This window comes from Phyllobates terribilis, unplaced genomic scaffold (assembly GCF_046119375.1).
Source record: "Phyllobates terribilis strain yellow unplaced genomic scaffold, ASM4611937v1 Scaffold_35__1_contigs__length_13245226, whole genome shotgun sequence".
NCBI lineage: Eukaryota > Metazoa > Chordata > Amphibia > Anura > Dendrobatidae > Phyllobates > Phyllobates terribilis.
In genome coordinates this window covers 11,044,282-11,068,085 of record NW_027362795.1, presented here as the reverse complement: position 1 = coordinate 11,068,085, position 23,804 = coordinate 11,044,282, and the positions used below count along the sequence as shown (strand labels likewise).

Below are 23,804 nucleotides of genomic sequence, written 5' to 3'. Positions count from 1 at the left end.
ACACAGTCACAATAAGCTCCATTAATCAGACAGAGCAGAGAGATGACAGTGAAGAAGTCAAATTCCTGGGACAGTGCTTGTAAAAGAGACACTGGTCTGCTTCCATCTCCTCCATCTTTCTGACTAGCAAAGAATGCTCCCACACCCAATCCATTGGAATTTGTGACTCGAGTTACATTGGATGACTGTGGAAGACCGTTTCTCAGGGTGATTTTGGCAGAACAAAGTGCTGTGTTTCTCATTGATACAGGGGCACAATTAAGTGTTACTAACCTTGATTTGATGGTAAAATCAGAATCTCCAAGTTGTAATGTTATCGGATTCAGCGGAAAAGGAAAAACAAAAGCAAAGCTCGTTCCCAATGTTATGTTGGAAATACCAGGTTCTTTTAAAACAGAAATTGACATTTGGTATTGTCATGATTCTGAGAATATACTTGGCACAGATTTTATGCAGAAATTTGGATGGGTAATTGATCTAGGGAATCAAGTGATCTGGAAAGATTCTAATGGACGTAAACCTGTAGTCATTGACCCTAGTGAATATAGCCATGTTGGAAGTATTTGCTTGAATGATGTTTTGTGTCATCAGATCATTTGTGGCCTGAAACTGGTGGTGATGAGGTACTGACTGAAATTGTACAATGTTTTCCTTCTCTTTGGGCTCAGTTCAGGAATGAGGTGGGTACAATGAAGGATTTTGTTGTGAATGTAAAAGGACGTGATCCTCCTCCACAGCGTCAGTATAAATTGCCTCCAGATTCAATTGGTTCTATGTATAAGATAATACAGGAATTGCTAGCTCAAGGTGTCATACCTAAGGCTAACTCTGTAAGTAGCAATCCTTTCTGGTGTGTATTGAAATCTGATGGTAGATATCGAATGATATTGGATTTGGGGATGTTTAATAAACATACTCCCAATGTTGCTCCCATTGTTGCAGATACTCATGACATGATGGCAAGGCTAAATGCAAAGACAAAATATTTCTCTGTACTACACATCAGTAATGTTTTTTTCAGTATACCTCTTTAAAAGAGCTGTCAGTACAAGTTTGCATTTACTTTCTTGGATGAACAATATCTGTTTTGCAGGTTACCTCAAGGAGCACATTTGTCACCTAGTGTTTTTCATCAGGCGTTGGTAAAGGTATTATCCAGATTTTCTAGGCCTGATTGCATACAGCAATATGTGGATGATATTCTGTTGTCTACTTAGGATAAGGAGTCACATGTTTCTCTTTTGACAGAATTGTTTGAACTGTTGTATGATGCAGGGTTGAAATTTAACACTAAAAAGGTCAAATTGATGCAGACCGAGGTCAGGTTTCTGGGAGTGTTGTTGAGTCCAGGAGAAAGACAGCCATTGCAGGAAAGAATAGAGGCAATCGCTTCTCTCCCAATCCCAACCACACACAAGGCATTGCGACACTTTTTGGGTCTTGTAAACTATTCTAGGGATTTCATTGAGGATTTTGCTGATAAGGCCAGGCCTTTTGTACGAACTTTTGAAAGGTGAAAATAATGATTACTTTGGTCATTGGGATGTTGAACAACAAACCTCATTTGAACAATTGAAAATGAATTTACAGAATGCACCTGCTTTGTCCACAGTAGATCCTTCAGCTCCATTTGCTCTACAAGTTCACACATCAGAGACAGCGGTGCCTGCTGTTCTGTTACAATTGCAGGCAGAAGAGTGGAGAATTTTGGGCTATTTTTCTAAGCTTCTCTCATCTGTAGAACGAGGTTTTGAAATTTGTGCAAGACACTTGGTAGGTGTCTACTTTGCAGTCAAAGCAACTGAACACATTGTTGGTTTCAACCAAATCATTCTGCAAACTCCTCATTCTACACTAAAGCTTCTCTTTGAGAAAAATATCCCAGGTATCCCACATCAGAGATTTGCCCATAGGTTACTGTCATTGTCTTCCAATCAAATTGAGGTAGATTATAAGGCCAAATATGTTCTTCCTCAGTTGATGCAATATGAAGGGCAAACTCATGATTGTCTCCATTCTTTTCAGGATCCGATTCTATCACTTTTCAGACGGTAGGCCGAGGTAAGAGATGAAGCAGTCTTTGTAGATGGTTCCAGATTCTATTCAGATGGGCACTATTATACAGGATATGCCATTTTTTATCCCACAAGAAGACAGGTGGTAAAACAAAAGTTACTGAGTCATTTTCAGCTCAGAGGGTAGAGCTAGAAGCAGTAAAAATGGTGCTACAGCTGAATGAGGCTGACGAGTAGTGTCCCATTGTAATCTACAGTGATAGCTCCTATGTTGTGAGATCATTTACAGATTACCTGTCAGTTTTGGAAAAAAGAGGCTGTAGATTCTTCTAACAAGACTCTTGTACATAGTGACACACTGAAAACAATTTTTGAGATAGCTTCAAAAACCCCTAACGGTTTTGCAATTGTCAAAGTTCCTGCCCATAAAAAGTCTGATGATGATGATCTGTTGGAAATGCAACTGCAGATACGTTAGCCAAAGAGGCAGCCCTGACAGGAGAAGAAGTGTTTGAACCTGAACCTCTCGAGGTTTCAGCAGTTCAAAGAACAGACACGCATATCCCTTCTTTTGCGGAAGAACAAGAAAAAGATACAACTCTTGTTGCGTCCCGGGTTTTGTGTCATGACCTAAATGGGGACTTGCGTCCTGTTGTACCAAAACATCTACAGGATGAGTTCACGAGATATAATCATGACAGCTTGGGTCATTTGGGCCAACAGAAATTGTTAGGGATTCTCAGAGAGATTTTACTGGGAAAAGATGGAAGAGACTGTATGAAATATTGTTCAATCATGCCTCATTTGTGCCCAAATTAATCCAAGACAAAAAGGACAGAAATCGCCACTACTGCAAACCGCACCTGCAGATGGTCCATGGTCTACGTTACAAATAGACTATATTGGTTCATTACCATCAGGTAAAAATGGTCTCAGGTATGCATTGGTTGTAGTAGATGTTTTTTCTAAATGGGTTGAAATTTTACCTGTCAAGAAACATGATGCTTTGTCTATAGCTAGAGCATTAGTTAATCGTGTCTTTTGTACTTGGGGGATCCCAAGAATGATTACCTCTGATCGAGGAAGTCACTTCATAGGAAAAATCATGCGAGCAGTTTGTACTATTCTAGGGGTACAATAGTTTCATGTACCTTACCATCCACAGTCTGCTGGTATTGTGGAAAGGATGAATAGGACAATAAAATCCAGAATTGCCAAAATGTTATTGGACAAAGGTAATGCTTGGCTGGATGCCTTTTGTACTGTTGAGTGTTAGAGGAACAACTTCCTCCACAACTCCATTTACTCATTTTGAACTAATGACAGGAAGAAAAATGCCATTGATTTTCCCACATGAACCATTTTTGTCCACACCTCAAAAAGATGCTGTTCCAAGGTCCAAATGGTTGCAATTGTTGCAGGAAAACTTGAAAACCTTTCTTCCGCATGAATGCCGAGGATGGAGCCACCATATGAATCCAAATTCAAAAAAGGGGCTCTAGTCATGATTAAATCTTTCAGGAAGAGTGGACCTTGGGAAAGTAACTGGGAGGGTCCCTTTGAAATAATCGACACCATGGGACAAGTTATGATCCTAGTGCAACCAGCATCCAACATGGTTAAAAATATCTGCAGACAACAAAAATTGTGGGTACACGTTGATCAATGCAAATTGTATATTGCAAAATAATGATACTGCATTTCTTTTAGGAAGAAATGGATTCCAATAAGAGCTGGAATACGGAATACCATGTCCTTGATGGAAGGGATTCAACACCAATCCTTCAAGAAAAGAAAAAGTTTCCCAGGAAAAGCTACTATCTGATGGGAACCACATTTCTGCTACTTTGTACTATTTCAATTCTGATCTACACAGAAGACATTTTATATCATGGAACAAATACTAGTGAAGTGAATGGACATATCAAAGGAACTTTACATTCACGGAAACCAAGAGGATCAAGTATACAAAATCTAATAGATTAAGATAAGCCAGACGATTCAGTAGATATTACTGGGAACATTTGCATGGGTTATGGTGTAAAATGCTGAATTGAGCTACACTTCATACACGACACTTAATATTACATGCTGCCATAGGATCTAAGTCTAAATTTACACAATTACAAGGAGATTAGATACATTATTAGATACATTATGTATCACATGACATGACAGGCATATGGGAATGTAATCCTACAGATGTGTTATACTGGAATATAGAGATAAGAGGTGAAGAGAAAGCTGTGTGGTCGGGTGATATTCCTAATGATATGCTCGCAAAAGGGAAAGTTAGAACATCCGAAACAGAGATTATGTTAAAGACACAACTTTTGGGGAAATTTTTTTATCCTTCATTACTTTCTATTACAGAAGGAGATGAAGATTGGGTAAAAACATGGAACTTCCAGCTAACCAGAGAATCAGTACAAGTATCTGTAGTTTTTACAGTAACAAATACTATGGCTCCAGAAGTAAGGGTTGCACCACAAGCAGAACATAGTCAAGAAAATATGTCGTCTCTTTTATTGAAATGCAACACAAGGTTAGAGTTACCTCCCGAGTCTTTGTTAACATGGACCAGAAACAAAATATTTTTGGGAAGTTTTTCAAATGGTCCAACAAATGTTATACTTAGAAGTCAATACGGGAATGTGAGATGGTTGCATAAGAATTTTGATTTTTCTCTAGATAATCCATCTCCTAAGGATTCGGGACTTTACCAATGTTGTGTTTTAAGTAAAAATAATTACAAACAATGTAAAGATGTAAATGTTTGGTCAGCAGTAGATAATGTATGTACACAGACAAGGTTTCAACCATCTACTCCTTTCCAAATCAATCAATTCCAATCTAAACCTCTATTAAGGGATGGAGTGTTGATGACTATGGTCTGGACTTTTAACATGTCTAGTTGGAAAATCTCATCCAGATATCCCCAATGTCAATCACATCTCATCAACATGGAAATGGGAACAGAACAATGGTTTGGGAGAAGAGCGTCAACACAGGTTAGAAGTAAGAGGGGGATATTAGAAGGTATTTTGGGGGGATTAGGAACAGTGGGAAGTTTAATTAACACTATGGACATCCGACATACATACACTTAAATCAGATTTAGAAAATATTGGGTATATTGGAGGCAAAGGAGTAAAAAATTTGAAAAGTTTGCATCAACTCCTTGAGAAGATGGTTTTGAACACTGCTGCTGTGTTGGGATCTTCAGTGTCACATCTACAAGATGCTACTTTAGCTCTAATAGAAAGTGAACAGGAATCCCAAGTGACCGGAGCATGTCTAGAAATTCAGATTGAATACTCCACCAATCTGAAAATGATTGCACAGGCATTGCAAAGTAGAATTACACCTTTAGGAATAATGTGAAATTTGCCTACAGAATATAATTTTGCGTTAAATCACACAGATTTGTGGGTAAATAAGTGGTTAGGATGTGAACAGAACATTTGTATAGGAACACTAATCCCAATATCGGGAAGAGAAGAAACCATGGTTCCTATTACTGTTCTGGGCATTCCTGTTAGTAATACACAATTACTATATTATCTATTACAGTACACAGATTTTGCATTTGATGGTACCAACACTGGACAATTAGACATTTCTTCATACTTACATTTTGTTTCTAAGGTAATGTGTCTACCTGGACAGGATAAAGTCATTTATAACTTGTGTTTCCATAATCATACCTCATGTCATGCCAGAGTTGAGAATGTGCACACGATACATGATTTGGTGACCCCAATAAGCTCAAACAAAATTTGTTTCCAAGTTATGTCCAAAAAAGAAGTTGTTTCTGTATTCTTCTCATCTTGTGTACATGCTGAAAATCTGACCATAGTTTTCACACTTCCCTCCGCACAATATAAACCTATCTCCAAGAAGGAAGTATTAATATTACGTCAATAGGGACAAGAAATCTGAAAATCCTTCCTATACAGTTCAGTTTGTCACAAATACACTGCTTTAAAAATAAAGGGAACACTTAAACAACAGAATATAACTCCAAGTAAATCAAACTTCTGTGAAATCAAACTGTCCACTTAGGAAGCAACACAGATTGATAATCAATTTCACATGCTGTTGTGCAAATGGAATAGACAATAGATGGAAATTATGGGCAATTATCAAGACACCCTCAATAAAGGAGTGGTTCTGCAGGTGGGGACCACAGACCACATCTCAGTACCAATGCTTTCTGGCTGATGTTTTGGTCATTTTTGAATGTTGGTTGTGCTTTCACACTCGTGATAGCACGAGTTGGACTCTACAATCCACAGAAGTTGCTCAGGTAGTGCAGCTCATCCAGGATGGCACATCAATGCGAGCTGTGGCAAGAAGGTTTGCTCTGCCTGTCAGCGTAGTGTCCAGAGGCTGGAGGCGCTACCAGGAGACAGGCCTGTACACCAGGAGATGTGGAAGGGGCCGTAGGAGGGCAACAACCCAGCAGCAGGACTGCTACCTCCGCCTTTGTGCAAGGAGGAACAGGAGGAGCACTGCCAGAACCCTGCAAAATGACCTCCAGCAGGCCACAAATGTGCATGTGTCTGCAAAAACGGTTAGAAACCGACTCCATGAGGGTGGTATGAGGGCCCGATGTCCACAGATGGGTGTTGCACTCACAGCCTAACACCGTGCAGGACGCTTGGCATTTGCCACAGAACACAACACCAGGATTGGCAAAGTATCAACTGGCGCCCTGTGCTCTTCACAGATGAAAGCAGGTTCACACTGAGCACATGTGACAGACGTGACAGAGTCTGGAGACGCTGTAGAGAGTGATCTGCTGCTTGCAACATCCTTCAGCATGACCGGTTTGGCAGTGGGTCAGTAATGCTGTGGGATGGCATTTCTTTGGAGGGACTTACAGCCCTCCATGTGCTCGCCAGAGGTAGCCTGACTGCCATTAGGTACCGAGATGAGATCCTCAGACCCCTTGTGAGACCATATGCTGGTGCGGTTGGCCCTGGGTTCCTCCTAATGCAGGACAATGCCAGACCTCATGTGGCTGGAGTGTTTCAGCAGTTCCTGCAAGATGAAGGCATTGAAGCTATGGACTGGCCCGCCCGTTCCCCACACCTGAATCCAATTGAGCACATCTGGGACATCATGTCTCTCTCCATTCACCAATGTCACGTTGCACCACAGACTGTCCAGGAGTTGGCGGATGCTTTAGTCCAGATCTGGGAGGAGATCCCACAGGAGACCATCCGCAACCTCATCAGGAGCATGCCCACGTGTTGTAGAGAGGTCATACATGCACGTGGAGGCCACACAGAATACTGAGCCTCATTTTGACTTGTTTTAAGGTCGTTACATCAAAGTTGGATCAGCCTGTAGTGTGTTTTACTACTTTAATTTTGGGGGTGACTCCAAATCCAGGCCTCCATTGGTTAATAAATTTGATTTCCATTGATGATTTTTGTCTAATTTTGTTGCCAGCACCTTCAACTTTGTACAGAACAAAGTATTCAATGAGAATATTTCATTCATTCAGATCTAGGATGTGTTATTTGAGTGTTCCCTTTATTTTTTTGAGCAGTGTATATAATTTCCCTTGGGATATGTGGACATATGAGATAAAGACAAAGGTTTGTTAAATTTGTTAACAAAACAACTAAAAGAAGCTGAAATTGTATTCCGACATGAACAAGGCCATTTAAATGATATTGAACATGAATGGACAAGTATGTCAGGCTCATCTTGGTGGAAAAATCTAGGAAGATCAGTAACTAGTTGGTCACAGTCTTCAGCAAAAATGGCTGCAGGAAGTGTATTAACAAATCCAAACATAATCATATTTATTTTGATCTTGCTGTGCATTTTTTATCAGATTTTTATGTGTAAAATTAAGAAAATATATTAAAAGATAAAGACAGAAATAAAAAAGGAAGATGGTCTTTATTTTTAATTTAGAAGTTTTTGGGAACTCAGATGACGTTCAATACAGGAGTTGATACAAGGTTTTCAGAATAAAGAATGAATGTGATACGAATGGTGAGAGAATGAGTTTAGGATTGATTATGATATTTCTTATATCATAATCAGGGGGGACTGTAAAATATTAATCTCTAATGATAAAATAAATACATAATAAGAAACTTTGAAGCTCTGGTTCGAACCATATTCAGTTTTAAACATTTTTAGAGCGAGACTGAGGGGTTATTTTGAAGATCTTGGCAGAGACACCTGTTCTGTATGTCAAACCTATAGGACTCTTGTCAATATGGGTTATTTGGAGATAACTAATGATCCTTAAAGGTCACTAGCCATATGTTTAAAATATACCAACATAAAGTAATTGTGCACGTAGCCAAAAGGCATATTCCATGAGTTACTAGTTTTGTTCTAACATGGTAAAAGTTACTAATATACCAGAAAGCCGCCATATTGGGTTATGAAACTGTAAAAATAATCTCCTAACTCCAATGTATGTCTGTGAGGCGAGATGGTATATAAGCAGAGGCAGACATGAATGGGCAGCTGTCTCATACCTTGAGAATCTCCACCACGGACCATCTCATGCTGTATACTTAAGAACTTATGAATGTTGTTTTCTCTCTTATAACCTGATACTTCTTTCTGTGCTATCAACTATTTTTTTCCTTATTTTGTAACCACTTTTGAATAAACCTTAAACAAGCTTTTGTTTTATCCACACAATTCAATATTGCTTTCCTTCCTATCCTCACTGTACTCTTACTCCAATGTAAGCCTTATATTTGTAACAGTGATGGAAAAGTATCATAGTCTTTAGTAAGTGGGCAGCTCCTCACACATCGTACACACGCGGCTCCGCTCCGTACACACGGCTCCGCTCCATACACCTCAAACACATGGCTCCGCACACCTCGTACATGCGCGCCTCCGCTCCGCACACCTCGTACAAGCGCGCCTCCACTCCGTACACCTCGTACACGTGCGCCTCCGCTCCGTACACCTCGTACACACACGCCTCCACTCTGTACACCTCAAACACATGGCTCTTCACACCTCGTACACACGGCTCCGCTCCATACACCTCAAACACATGGCTCCGCACACCTCGTACATGCGCACCTCCGCTCCGTACACACAGGCCTCCGCTCCGTACACCTCGTACACACGGCTCCGCTCCATACACCTCAAACACATGGCTCCTCACACCTCGTACATGCGCGCCTCCGCTCCGTACACCTCGTACACACACGCCTCCGCTCCATACACCTCAAACACATGGCTCCTCACACTTCATACACACGGCTCCGCTCCATACACCTCAAACACATGGCTCCTCACACCTCATACACATGCGCCGTCGCACACCTCATACAAACGCGCCTCCATTCCGTACACCTCAAACACATGGCTCCTCACACCTCGTACACATGCGCCTCCGCTCCGCACACCTCGTACACACACGTGCCTCCGTTCCCTACACCTCGTACACCTCGTACACACGCGACTCCGCTCCGTACACCTCGTACACACGCGCCTCCGCTCCGTACACCTCGTACACATGCGGCTCCGCTCCATACACCTCGTACACATGGCTCCGCTCCGTACACCTCGTACACACGTGGCTCCGCTCCGTACACCTCGTACACACGTGGCTCCGCTCCGTACACCTCGTACACATGCGACTCCGCTCCGTACATCTCGTACACACGCGGCTCCGCTCCGTACACCTCGTACACATGCGGCTCCGCTCCGTACACACGGCTCTGCTCCATACAACTTGTATACGCGCGGCTCTGCTCCGTACACCTCGTACACACGCGACTCCGCTCCGTACACCTCGTACACATGCGGCTCTGCTCCGTACACCTCGTACACGCGCGGCTCCGCTCCGTACACCTCGTACACGCGTGGCTCCGCTCCGTACACCTCGTACACGCGCGGCTCCGCTCCGTACACCTCGTACACGCGCGGCTCCGCTCCGTACACCTCGTACACGCGCGGCTCCGCTCCGTACACCTCGTACACGCGCGGCTCCGCTCCGTACACCTCGTACACGCGCGGCTCCGCTCCGTGCACCTCGTACACGCGCGGCTCCGCTCCGTACACCTCGTACACGCGCGGCTCTGCTCCGTACACCTCCTACACGCGCGGCTCTGCTCCGTACACCTCGTACACACGCGGCTCCGCTCCGTACACCTCGTACACACGCGGCTCTGCTCCGTACACCTCGTACACACGCGGCTCAGCTCCGTACACCTCGTACACACGCGGCTCTGCTCCGTACACCTCGTACACACGCGGCTCCGCTCCGTACACCTCGTACACGCGCGGCTCTGCTCCGTACACCTCGTACACACGCGGCTCTGCTCCGTACACCTCGTACACACGCGGCTCTGCTCCGTACACCTCGTACACACGCGGCTCTGCTCCGTACACCTCGTACACACACGGCTCCGCTCCGTACACCTCGTACAAAGGCGGCTCTGCTCCGTACACCTCGTACACACACGGCTCTGCTACATCCACACTGTAAACCCCTCCTGACCCCACACAAACTTCAGCTCATCCAGCACCATGACAACCAGAACAGCAGAGTCCTGCATCCACTGAGGCCCCTGATCATGTGACCCCTGACTCCTCCCCTCCTGTGACCTCATCACAGCTCCTGTGCACACAGAGCAGCCATATATGTGGTGGCGGCTCTGCAGGTGGAGGTATGTGGAGATTCCCCATTATTGGGTGCAGGGGGCATTAACCCCTTCAGCACAGAGACTCTTTTGGGGTCTTGTGTTGCCCCTTTATAAGAATCATAAGGTTTTTGTTCTGTTTCCTGTAATAGATACATACGACCCAACTATGGAGACAGGAAGGGAGGAAACATATTGTTCTCAAAGTACAGGACCCCTTTACTGGCCCCACAGTGTAATGCCCCCATTATACCCCTTATGCAGGATGTATGTTGCCCCCCACAGTGTAATGCCCCCATTATACCCCTTATGCAGGATGTATGATGCCCCCCACACAGTGTAATGCCCCCATTATGCTACTTATACAGTATGAATGATGCACACACACAGTGTAATGCCCCCATTATGCCCCTTATGCAGTATGTATGGTGCCCCACACAGTGTAATGCCCCCATTATGCCCCTTATGCAGTGTGTATGATGCCCCCCACAGTGTAATGTTCCCACAGTACCACCTGAGGTTTTACAGTTGGAATAATCCCTCTGGAGTTGGTTTTCCCTTTGCCTGCTCCCCTACATGTATACTCTCGAGCATGTATACATGCATTTACGGGAGCTGGCCTTACTAGATATCGAGGCTTTGTACAGTAATATACCGCATGATGATGGTATCAGAGGAGCAAGACGTTTCTTGAAATCGAGATCAATAGAGTGTAGCAGACATTATGACTTCATGGAGGATCTTCTAAAATTCACTCTTACTCATAACTTCTTTCTTTTTGACAGGAAGTACTTCCACCAGCTCAGGGGTACTGCGATGGGGAGCCCCTGTGCCCCCTCGTATGCTAACCTATTCCTGTGCTGGTGGGAGGAAACCACAATATTCAGGGATGATCATAAGTGGTGGCATCCATATATTGGGGTATGGTATAGATATATTCACAAAATTTTTCTAATCTGGTCAGGGACGAGTGAAAAGTTTATTGAATTTGTTAGGGAACTCAACGTCAATAGAGTGGGCCTTAGAGTTATATCAGAATTCAACTATTACCAGTTGCCTTTCCTGAATGTACCAATCAAGAAAGTACGGGATAAGACCATAGGTACACTCATCTATCATAAACCTACAAGCACTAATAAACTATTGAAGTGGTATAGTCACCACCCCATCCTCCTTAAAAAAAAGCAATATCCAAGGGCCAATTTTTACGGTTGAGAAGAGACTGCTCTAATGTCACAGATTTTAATATACAGGCAATAGACATGAACACCAGATTCATGAAAAAAGGTACCCACAGTACATTTTGGATTCCGCACGATTGTTTTCAGAAAAACAGGATAGACAGACACTCCTCCATACCTAACCAAGAGACCAAGAAAAAGATGGGATAACACGAGTAATAGGAACTTAAAAGAATCAGAGTGACCATATCTTTAATATCCTCAGAAAACCCTGGCCGACCTGGACCTGAGGGTGCTGTGGGATCTACTCCCACAATAAGTTTCAGAAAGGGTTGGTCAATTAGGGACTGTTTAGTGCATATTTTCTATAAAAACCTGCACCCAAGTGGACTTGGCTGGATAGAAGAACATCGAGAAAGTTGTATATGTAATTGGATGAGACCATGTAAATATTTCTCGAGTTCCTCTACAGGTAAAATCTTTTTCCAGAGAGATTATTCCAACTGTAAAACCTCAGGACTTTTATATATGGCCACATGCACCTGTCCCCTAGATTATGTATGCACGACCAAGAGGGAGTATAGGAGGAGGGTGGGGGGCATTTGGGCGAAATACGCCATGGTCGGGACACTCCATTAGTGAGACACATGAACAGTGCACATTGAGGTGAAACAAGAGACATCTCCTTTTGCATCATTGAGATGGTTAAACCCAATGTGAGAGGAGGTGATCTCAATAGATGTATCCTCAAAAAGGAAAGTGAGTGGATTTCCAGACTGGATTCACGAGCCCCTAAGGGACTCAATGAGCAAATTTCCTATGCCTGTTTTGTATGAATACAGACTCATTCTGGATTACATTTTTTGGATTTTATACTCTACCCATTGCTACTCAGTTCCCTGTGAATATGGTTCACATATTGTTTTACTTCATCAAGAGATCTGAGCTTCTATATCAGAATTATTTCTTATCAGTTATATCCCACTTATACTATTAAGTAACTAACAAGTGTGGTGTTCCTTGTGTATGTCTAATTATGCAATAGGGGTCAAATATGACCATTTAGGAATTTACTGTGGGCCACCATCCCATATTTTCTGTAGTGATAAAGTAGATCTACATGCCTATTGCATGATGGGAGGATGTGCAATACTTGTTTTTAGTCTCCCATGACGCTGATCTCAGAGATAGGATTTTTCTGTTGGTGGAATGCAATCCAATATCATATGTGCTCCGGTGTGGAGTGCAGACATCTGGGCATGCGCAATCGCGGACAATGATCCTAGATGCACGCTGGTGTGGAATTATAACTACGACCATGCGCAGTCACAGGTATGAGTGGCTTGGCCGCAATCAGTTTATCTGGCATTTCAGTGTAAAGCACGTCACTTCCCAACATGCACACTAGGGGATGGACATTATCATACCTCTAGCTCATGAGAAGTAGCATAGGTGCAGTACATTATTGTAGACAGACTCCATTCTGTATATCCTGTGACAATTCACCTCTAGGAATGGGAATGGGCCTCCTAGTCTGGGAGGGGTTTTGGATGAATTGGGCTATTTAAACATGGACACCTGGCTATTAGGCACACTATGCTGAACATCATGAATTATCATCCCAGTATCAAGCCTCCTGATGAACCTGTTGGGGGAAATGCGTTGAGGTGGATTATTGAAACATTCTCTGAGTACCATACCCTTTTCTTTATACATATAGTAGGGGTTTTACTCACTTGGATGCGACGGGAGGAAAATATGAGGCATGTTCCTTTAAAAGTTCATGTGGGTTTATTGCTTCATAAACCCAGAAGCCAAACAGAAAAGCAAATAGCCTTTAGATCAGGCAAACAAAGTAAATGTCCTTAGTGTAGCATACCTGGCGGCGTTCTTGCATGGTGTTCCATCTCTCATCATGCAAGATCGCAAACTTCATCTCCCGCCCAGCTTCCTGGTCTGGCTTCTTTCCTTGTGCTCTGCTCTGCTCCACTTTGGCTGCATAGGGCGACGCCCGCTGAACTTCCTGTTTCTTGTACCTGCTGCGGACACGCCCCTGTTGCACCTTCAGCCTATTGCTGTCCATCTTTGGGTATTTATACCACCTTCTTCCTCAAGATGGCGCCTGAGCATTGTTTCTTGTCAGTTGGCTTTTTGTCTCTGACATGCCAGGTCCTATCCTGTTTTCCAGTTCTGTGTCTGAACTGTGGTCTGTTCTTGTGAACACACCTCTTGCCTGTTCTTTCGCCTTCTAGGGGCCGTATTCCTAGATCTGCCTGTCTGTGCCTTGCGGTATCTGTTCCCTTCTGAAGAGAGTCCTGTTTGTGTCTCTGCCTTGCGGTATCTGTTCCCGTCTGAACAGAGTCCTGTTTGTGTCCCTGCCTTGCGGTATCTGTTCCCGTCTGAACAGAGTCCTGTTTGTGTTCCTGCCTTGCGGTATCTGTTCCCGTCTGAACAGAGTCCTGTTTGTGTTCCTGCCTTGCGGTATCTGTTCCCGTCTGAACAGAGTCCTGTTTGTGTTCCTGCCTTGCTGTCTCTGTTCCCGTTCCTCTGTTCCCTGTTGTCTGTGCCTCGTTTCTACTTTAACCTTGTCTCCCTTTTCCCTCTATGTCTGTTTTTTGCGTCTTTCTGCAGAGTCTGAACCCGCTCCTAAATTCCTTCTCGTCGTCTCTGTACCTCTGTTGTGAATTTAGTGTACGCTCGCTACTTCTATGTAAGTACTGTGCGTGCTTCTGGTTCTGCCTTTCCTTCTCCGTCTGTTCTTTGTGAACAGAGTCCTATCCCCTTGCCTTGTTTACCGCTCTGCGGTGTCCGCTCTGCTCCTGCTTAGCTTGCCGCTCTTGCGGTTTCTGCTCTGCTCCTGCCTTGTTTACCGCTCTGCGGTGTCCGCTCTGCTCCTGCTTAGCTTGCCGCTCTTGCGGTTTCTGCTCTGCTCCTGCCTTGTTTACCGCTCTGCGGTGTCCACTCTGCTCCTGCTTAGCTTGCCGCTCTTGCGGTTTCTGCTCTGCTCCTGCCTTGTTTACCGCTCTGCGGTGTCCGCTCTGCTCCTGATTAGCTTGCCGCTCTTGCGGTTTCTGCTCTGCTCCTGCCTTGTTTACTGCTCTGTGGTGTCCGCTCTGCTCCTGCTTAGCTTGCCGCTCTTGCGGTTTCTGCTCTGCTCCTGCCTTGTTTACCGCTCTGCGGTGTCCGCTCTGCTCCTGCTTAGCTTGCCGCTCTTGCGGTTTCTGCTCTGCTCCTGCCTTGTTTACCGCTCTGCGGTGTCCGCTCTCCTCCTGCTTAGCTTGCCGCTCTTGCGGTTTTCACTCTGCTCTTGCCTTGCTTGCCGCTCCTGCGGTTTCTGCTCTGCTCTTATCTTGGTTACTGCTTCCGCGGTTTCCGCCCTGCCCTGCTTCTGCCCGCTACTCCGGCAGTCCTGTCCTGCCCTGCTTGTGCTCGCTGCTCCTGCAGCCCCGTCCTGCTCTGTTCTTGCCCACCGCTTCGGGCGTTCCCTCTCTGCTGTGGTTGTCTACCGCATCTGCGGTTCTGTGACCCAGTCTGTACTGGGTCTTAACCTCTCTGTGCTCCAGCCCGTCCTTTCGGCCAGTACCTCCCTGCCTGCATACTCGCCTGTATCCACCCATCTGCATACCTGCCGTGTTTGCTTACATCCACCAGTCTGTGCCAGCCTAACCTGCCTGTTCCAGTAATCCTAGTGTGGGTCAACCCCCGTGTCCGGAGTTTGACCTGGAGTAGCACCTGGTCCCTCTGCCCGGTTTCTCCCTGGTGCACTGGCGTCGTATGCCGTCGTGCCACCTTGGTCGGATCGGCCAGATACTTAGTCACGCCCCTCCAGGCACTCTCCGGTCCATGGTCCAGTGGAACCACAACACCCGCACACGCCAGTCAGTCCGGGCGTGTGCATAACACTTAGCATGTTTCTGCTCAGCCAGGCCTGTGTGCCACACAAGCTGGGGTAGTGTCCAGTGTCCTGGCTTGGTCTGAAGACAAACATACACAGGAGGCCTTCTCCCTCCAAACACACAGACCATGTGCCAAACAACAGCCTCCATTTTATAGGCTGTTAACCACACCCAGAGGTGAGGTATGTGGGTAGCTGGACCCGCCCATTCTCTCCTAGCTACCTGTAACTCGGCTCCCAGGTGCACCGAACAATCCTCTTAGTGCTTATGTGCCCTAGAGAAACACTCCGGGTTACATCACAGAGACCAGCCATCTCTGTGACACATGCCTCCCATCGACTACGAGACCATTAGCCACCTTACAATACCTTGATATGTATCTGGTTTTATGACTACCTCACGGCTGATTAAAGGGAATCTGTCACCCCCTGGGACTTATCTGACTTCTACTATGGGCATACAGGTCATAGCAATGTGAATCTATACATCTATGCCTCATATTAGAGTTTCTTTTGCTGTGAAATGGCTTTTTATTATTCAGTGAAGATTCCAATGCTTGCTGGCCGGGGGACGAGAAGAAATCCCCGCCTACTGTGTTAATTAAAATATTTCCCACCTCCCCTGCACGTCACAGTACCCTGTGACGTGCAGTCACCATGTCCAGATCCCACGACTGCGCGCTTTTTACGGTAGTGACGAACTTGTACTGTGTACTAAGCAGTTATAGTACTGAAGGGATCTTGTGCCCAGGCGCCGGGAAGTCACCATGACTCGCCAGTGCCTGTGCACAAGATCCCTGCAGCACTATGATTGCCTAGTACACAGTACCACTGTGCCTTCCGTAAGAAGTGAAGTGCGCGGGACCTGGACATGGTGACTACACGTCACAGGGCATTTCTTCCCGGCCCGCAAGCATCGGAATCTTCACTGAATAAAAAGCCTTTTCACAGCAAACAGACCTCTAATATGAGGCATACAGGTAAGTATAGATTCACATTTATATCACCTATATGCCCATATTAGAGGTTAGATAAGTCCCAGCGAGTGACAGATTCCCTTTAATCAGCCGTGGGGTAGTCGTTGAAGTGGATTCCCTTTAATAAATACTCACTTAGCCCCATTCTTGGTGCAGGTACTAATGAATCCAGGACCTATGAGATTTTTACCAAATGATAGTTGGATAGTTAGGGGGTGTATCATCCATAGCGTCGGCCCATACGGCCACTATGGTGCCCGTGAAAAAACACAGATTTTGAGCTTGGTTTAAATTGGTATCCATGCAGCACATAGACGCATGTTTACTATGGCCATAAATCAGAAAAAAACTATAAAGAAAAATTATCATAAACCCTACTGTAAATAAATAAATAAAAAGCAAAAGTGCATTTCAATAAAATAGGGTTCTTATCGACACTGTTTTTGATCAAAAATAGCATGAAATCTATCCCACCATAGCAAGGTGCACCCATTCGAGATAATCCTACTCTGTATAATATTAAAAACCTTACCATGTGTGAAAGCCTCAAACTTCTGTGTGTGAATCAGACATGAGATCTAACGAGATAGAAGATTACAGTCCGGGGAAGACGGGAAACATTCATATAGACGACCGGTGGAGATGTAGTCAGTGAAGCACTCTAGCCAAATATCTTTCTACAGCCATAGTAGAAGATGAAGATGTCGTCCTATTCATGAAGTAATTATTTCTCATGTCACGTGTAATGAATATCTCCTGCAGTATTGCTAATGCCGACTGCAGTGTCGGTAAATGAGACGAGAATTAGCATTATGGAAGATGAGTCTTTGAGAAACGAGTTCAGCTACAGACTCCAAGGAAGAAACTGCTTGTTGTCTGTGGCCTAAAATATATAGGTTTTATTACTAGATGTAAAGAAGAAAACTAAATACTGTAAAATGATATATCTCCTCATATGTTTTCCCTTATTATCTCCAGTAATTGTGTAATTACACAGTATTTTTATGATGTTACGTTGGCTAATCATCTTCTCATTCAGGTCCCTACAATATCGGATGCTCTCAGTGAAGATCTTCTATTTAAAAGAAATTTCCTTATGGACCCATCAAAGATGGATATGGACAGAGACAAGATGGCGGAGAGGATATTGTGCCTCACCCTAGAGATCCTCTTCCGACTTACTGGAGAGGTGAGAGATTCTGATGACGTCACATTACCTCATTCTTATCTATGGGAGTTACAGATGGACAGAACTTGAGAGGTGAGGACCTTGGAAATGTCTGTAGTGAGATTTAATAATTTGTCTCTCCATAACCAGCATTACACAATAGTGAAGAAGACCTCTAGTGGGCGCTGTCAGGCCCCTGTGTCTGAGGGATGGGGAAGACCACAGAGCCCAATCACCGGGGCTCCATCTCACCCCCTGATACATGAGGACATCAATGACCAGAAGATCCTAGAACTCACCTACAAGATGATTGAGCTGCTGACTGGAGAGGTGACACTGCTGGGAATGCTGGGACATTATACAGTAGCGCTATGAAGGGATCGGGGGGATGACTGTATCATTGTATGTGTCAGGTTCCTATAAGATGTCAGGATGTCGCTGTCTATTTCTCCATGGAGGAGTGGGAGTATTTAGAAGGACACAAAGATTTGTACAAAGACATCATGATGGAGGTTCCCCAGCCCCTCACATCTCCAGGTAAGAGACAGGACTAAATACACACGGCCTATAATTATCTGTATGTAAAGAATTAATTCAGTCCCTGTATGTGTTTCCTCCAGATCTATCCAGTAAGAGGACAACACCAGACAGATGTCCCCGTCCTCTTCTTCAACATGACTGTAAACAAGAAGATCCCAATGTTCCTCAGGATTATCAGGTAGATGGAGAGAAGGTGTCATGAGATCTCCCCTATGATGTGTAGATGGCTGTGAAGGTCTTGTGTTCAGTCTTGTTTTATCCACCAGTATTATATGTTTTATACTTGTGTAATGAGAACGGTGGAGATGGCAGGATTAGAGCTGATCATAGATGGGACTTCTCCATCTGTCTGTGACTTTTACAATATTTGTTTCAGGGTGAAGATCTGACCCATATTAATACTATAGAGGCATATGTATGGGGTGATGAGTGGTGTAAGGAGGAGATTCCTACATATGACTACCCAGGTGAGTAGTAACCACTTGTAACGAGCGAGTGTATTTGTTAATATTCGCTTTTCACACTTATAGTACGGTATTCGGGTTACTCATGATTCTGCGAGTATTTGTGTACTCGCCTCGCTATATTCGGATGTCCTGTCCTGCAGTTTTGGCGCCTTCTCTGCTGCCACTAAACATGCTGGGCTTCTTAACCAATCACAGTAATACCGCAGACATCTTGGTTGTGGCATTACTGTGATTGGCTGGCTGCCCAGCGTCATGGGGTCTATTTAAGCCCTGCCACCGCCATTTTGTGCACATTGCATCTGGAGCCTATGTTGTAATAGCCTATGGTAAGATCGCTGAGCTGCTAGGGAGAGTGTTTAGGCTTCTTGATAAAACAAAAGCCCTTTTAAGGGCTGCCTGCAGTGTATACTAGTTTTGTGTTTAAAGGAGCCGCTCACTAGCTCCATAATACCACCAAAAAATAGCTATTTTCAGAGCTGAAGGCACACAACAAAATCAGAGTACAAGGAGGGAGCGATTGTGTATTAGGTAGGGAGTGTATTAGCTAGTGTTCTTTCAGTGTCCATCTTAAAACAGCTCTTGTCAGAGGCAAAGCAATATTTTTCCAGCACACACAGAACTAGCATTTTGTGCTGCCTTTTTTTTTTTAGCACCGGTCTATTTTCCCTGCTGTTTTAGGGGTCAGAGCCTGGCTTCTGCAGTCCACATTAGTCCACTTAAAAAGGTGTTTGGTGCCCTACGCAAAGCAGTAGTCCAAACATTTCCTACTGCCTGCTACAAAAGAAGCATGCACCAGCCCATTTTAACTGCTATTTTGGGGTGTCAGCCTGCCTTCTGTCCATATTAGTCCACTTAAAAAGGCATTTTGTGCCCTACACAAAGCAGTAGTCCAAACTTTTCCTACCGCCTGCTACAAAGCACGCACCAGGCCATTTTAACCACTATTTTGGAAGCCACCATCCCAAGGGCCACCAATCACAAATAGTAGTTAGGCTGGAGTAGGAATACTGTCCTGGTTTGTCCACTGCACATTCTGCATAGGGTTTGTAAAAATTAGCCCTATGGGCTGAATCATGGTTGACGCAGGAAGCCGTCATCCCAAGGGCCTCCAATCACAAATAGTAGTTAGGCTGGAGTAGGAATACTGTCCTGGTTTGTCCACTGCAGAATCTGCATAGAGTTTGTAAAAATTAGCCCTATGGGCTGAGTCATGGTTGACGAAGCAAGGAAACGGGTTCTTATGGGAAGGGGTTGACGTTAACAGCAGTAGCATGAATCTGCATTTTTGGTGAATTTAGTTTGGCTTGCTCTCATCTGGAGGGATTACAAACTGTGGAGATATCCAGTCCTTGTTGAATTTAATCAGAGTAAGTCTGTCTGCATTCTCCGTGGAGAGGCGTGTGCGCCTATCAGTGATGATTGCCCCAGCGGCACTGAAAACACGCTCAGACACCACACTAGCAGCCGGGCAGGCCAGCACCTCCAAGGCATATAAGGAGAGGTCGGCCAAGTGTTTAGCTTAGACACCCAATAATTAAAGGGAACTGAAGTGTCAGAAAGGACGCACGGATGGTCACTTAAGTACCCCTTGACCATGTTCTGCAACTTATTCCTCCTTGGCATTGTTACAGGCACAGATAGCCTTTACTGTTGTGCTGGTCTATATAAATAAAAATTATTATTATTATTATTACTGTTGGATAAAATGTGTATCACGCGAGGGTCTTGCCACAGATACTTATACATGAACTGTGCCATGTGGGTCAAGCTGCAAAAAGGCAAATGTTCTGTGTCCCCAACAGTAGAAACAGTACCCACCCTCTCCTCACGCTGACTCGCTTCCTCCTCCTCCACCACCTCCTCCTCTCCAGCCCATCCAGGCTGGGCAGACATGAAGCTTGGGTTGGGTGTCCCCTCTGTAGCATTACCCCTCGGTAGCACAGAAAAACAAGTCCTCTCCCTCCTCATCCTCCCCCTCTTCACCCAATGTTGCCTCAGAATATTGGCTGGGCTGGGTAGTATCACCCATTGGGAAATCTGGCTCCATATCAACATTCTGGGCACTTAAAGCTTTCTCTTTGAGATTATGCAGTGATTGTTTCAAGAGACACAGTAGCGGGATGGTTACGCTGATAATAGCCTGATCGCTGCTCACAAGGCTGGTGCAGTACTCAAAGTTCTCAACAACCTCACAAATGTCAGCGATCCACACCCACTCAACAGATGTTATGTGTGGTGGCTGACTCTCAGTCTGACCGGCATGCTGAAGCTGGTATTCAGCTACTGCCCTCTGCTGTTCACTAATCCTCGCAAACGTAAGATAGGTGGAGTTCCACCGCGTGGGCAGGCCGCAAATGAGTCGGTGACTTGGCAAATTCAAGCGCTTATGCAGCACTGCAAAAGCAGTAGAGGAATGGCGGAAATGGGCGCTAATATGGCTCACCTTCTCAAGTAGGTACAGGAAGTCACGGAAAGTTTTCAGAAATTTCTGAACAACTATGTCCAGCACGTGAGCCATGCATGGCACGTGTACCGGCTTGCCGATCTTTAAAGCCGCCACCAGGTTACGCCCATTATCGCAGACGACCGGAGGCCACTGATTGGTCTGTTGTTTTACAGCTTGCCGCAGCTCTGTTGCAGTGTGTGCTTTCTGACCTAAACAGATCAGCTTCAGCAGAGCGTCTTGCCACTTTGCCGATGCACTACTGCACAGGTCCCAGCTTGGCAGTGATGGGGAGAATAATTCAGCAGAGGATTAGGAGCAGGAGAAGGGGAGAGAGGAAGTGGAATTTGAATAGGTGGAGACCCTGACAGAAGTTGGAACCGCTATTCTTAGCGTGGGTGGGATGTGTGATGTTCCAGTTTGCGCCTTTGTCCCACCCTCCACCAGGTTCCCCCAGTGTGGCATGACAGAAATGTATCATCCCTGTACACGACAATTTGTCCAGGTGTCTGTTATTAGGTGGACCTTCCCGGTTACGGTGTTGGTGAGAGCATGGTTCAGATTGTTTAACACGTGCTTGTGTAACGCAGGGACGGCACATCGGGCAAAATAGTGGCGGCTGGGAACACTGTATCGTGGGGCAGCCACAGCCAAGAGATCATGGAAGACTGTGTTCCCACAAGCCCAACATCTCCATAGCTAGCAATTTGGCAATGTGCGAGTTTAGTATTTGTACCTGTGGGTGCGTGGCTGGGCATTTACGCATTCTTTCCAAGCTCTCAGGCACGACAATTGGACACTTTGCTGGAACAAGGAAGTGGATGTGGTTGATGTTTGTTGCGTGTGAGCAACCGCAGCTTGTGGGCAGGAGGTATGAGCGCCTGCTTCTTGAACAGCAGATTCTGAAGGACATAGCCCAGACGACATGGCATAAGTTTCCACGGAACCCAAAAGCACTACAGATACTGGCTGGTGATCAGCTTATGCAACCTTTGTCTATCCCTCATCCCCTCAAGATGACTGGACCATCATTGTAAATAAGTCCCTGTCCTTTGTGTCACCCCCCACCTCATTGTAGATCGTAAGCTCCTATGAGCAGGGTCATCATTATTTTTCCTTTAATTATTATATTATCTTTAGCTATGTTACTTATGACTGTTGAATATGAACCTCTGAATTGTAAAGCGCTGCGGAATAGGTTGTTGCTATATAAATAAAGAGTATTATTATTATTGGTTTGACCCGCAGATGCAGATTTGGTACCTTGGTGTTCCGCCCACCTACTCGGCTGCTTGGCTGCCATGTGGTTTCTCATACTCTTTGTGCTCAGGTTGCCTTTGCCCTGGCCTCTGCTCAACTTGGTATTGCAGATGCTACAGACAACAATGTTTTTCTCTGAAGGACTTTCAGAAAAAAAAATTCCACACAGCAGCTGAACGCCCTCTTGCCCTGACTTGGCGCACAGCGGGGGTGCTCTTGGGAACAGTTGACCCAGTTTTTACTCTGGGCAAACCACGACCCCTTGGTGCCTTTGTTGGTCCATCTTCCTCTGTGTTGCTGCCAACGGTCCAGGTCGGATCAGTGGACTCATCATCGACCACCTCGTCTTCTATCTCATCCTCCTTCCCAGTTGATATTGTAGGCTGACCTGATGGCAACTATGTCTCATCATCATCAGCCTCCACCTCTGGAGACAGTAAATGACGTTCCTCCAAGTGGCTTTCTTCTGGTTGTAGGTCCTAAAATACTTGAGCATCAACGCACACCGCCACCTCTTGTCCCTCTTCAATGCTGCATGGTGATAGGCCAGAGCCAACCAAAGGATACGTACCAAACAGATCCTCGGAGTGGCCAAGCTTGGGGTCATATGTCTCCTGTGACTGATAATGGTGGGAGGAAGGAGAACCAGCTTCAGGATTGGAAGGGCCAGCCTTCTGTGTATCCACAGTAGACTGTGTGGTCGCGGAAGTTTTGGTGCTGCTTGACAAATGCGTAGAGGCCTTGTCTGCTATCCAAGACAGAATCTGCTCTCGCTCTTGTGGCTTCCACACATGTTTACGTTCCAGACCGGGAACTTTTTCCAGGAACATTGTGGATGCATCAAGCTTCTTCTGACCTGACACAGACTGAGTGGCTTCTCGCGCACCACTGACAACACCACGTCCACGTCCCTTAACAACAGGCTTTTTTGGCATTTTGGGTTTTGTTGACAGATTTTCAGATGTTGATGGCACAAGCCAAGCTAGCTGTCAAAGGCACAGCCAAAATAATGAGTCAACCGTGACACAGCCAATAGGGCTAATTTTTACAAATCCTATGTACATTGTGCCGTGGACAAACCAGGACAGTATTCATACTCCAGCCTAACTACTATTTGTGATTGGAGGCCCTTGGGATGGTGGCTTCCTGCGTCAACCATGACTTAGCCAATAGGCCTAATTTTCACAAACCATATGCACATTGTGCAGTGGAC

The 23,804-nt window shown here is 45.2% G+C and overlaps 1 protein-coding gene across 1 annotated transcript in view; it reads left to right on the top strand.

The window, feature by feature from the left end:
• Positions 1-282: 282 nt before the first annotated feature.
• The window catches only part of LOC141182716 (uncharacterized), a 38,765-nt gene continuing 15,243 nt past the window's right edge, over positions 283-23,804 (top strand). The window contains exons 1-6 of the mRNA XM_073660855.1: positions 283-623; positions 17,692-17,902; positions 18,032-18,211; positions 18,295-18,418; positions 18,502-18,599; positions 18,798-18,888. Coding sequence (XP_073516956.1) covers positions 283-623; positions 17,692-17,902; positions 18,032-18,211; positions 18,295-18,418; positions 18,502-18,599; positions 18,798-18,888 — 1,045 coding nt within the window. The remainder of the gene's footprint in view (positions 624-17,691; positions 17,903-18,031; positions 18,212-18,294; positions 18,419-18,501; positions 18,600-18,797; positions 18,889-23,804) is intronic.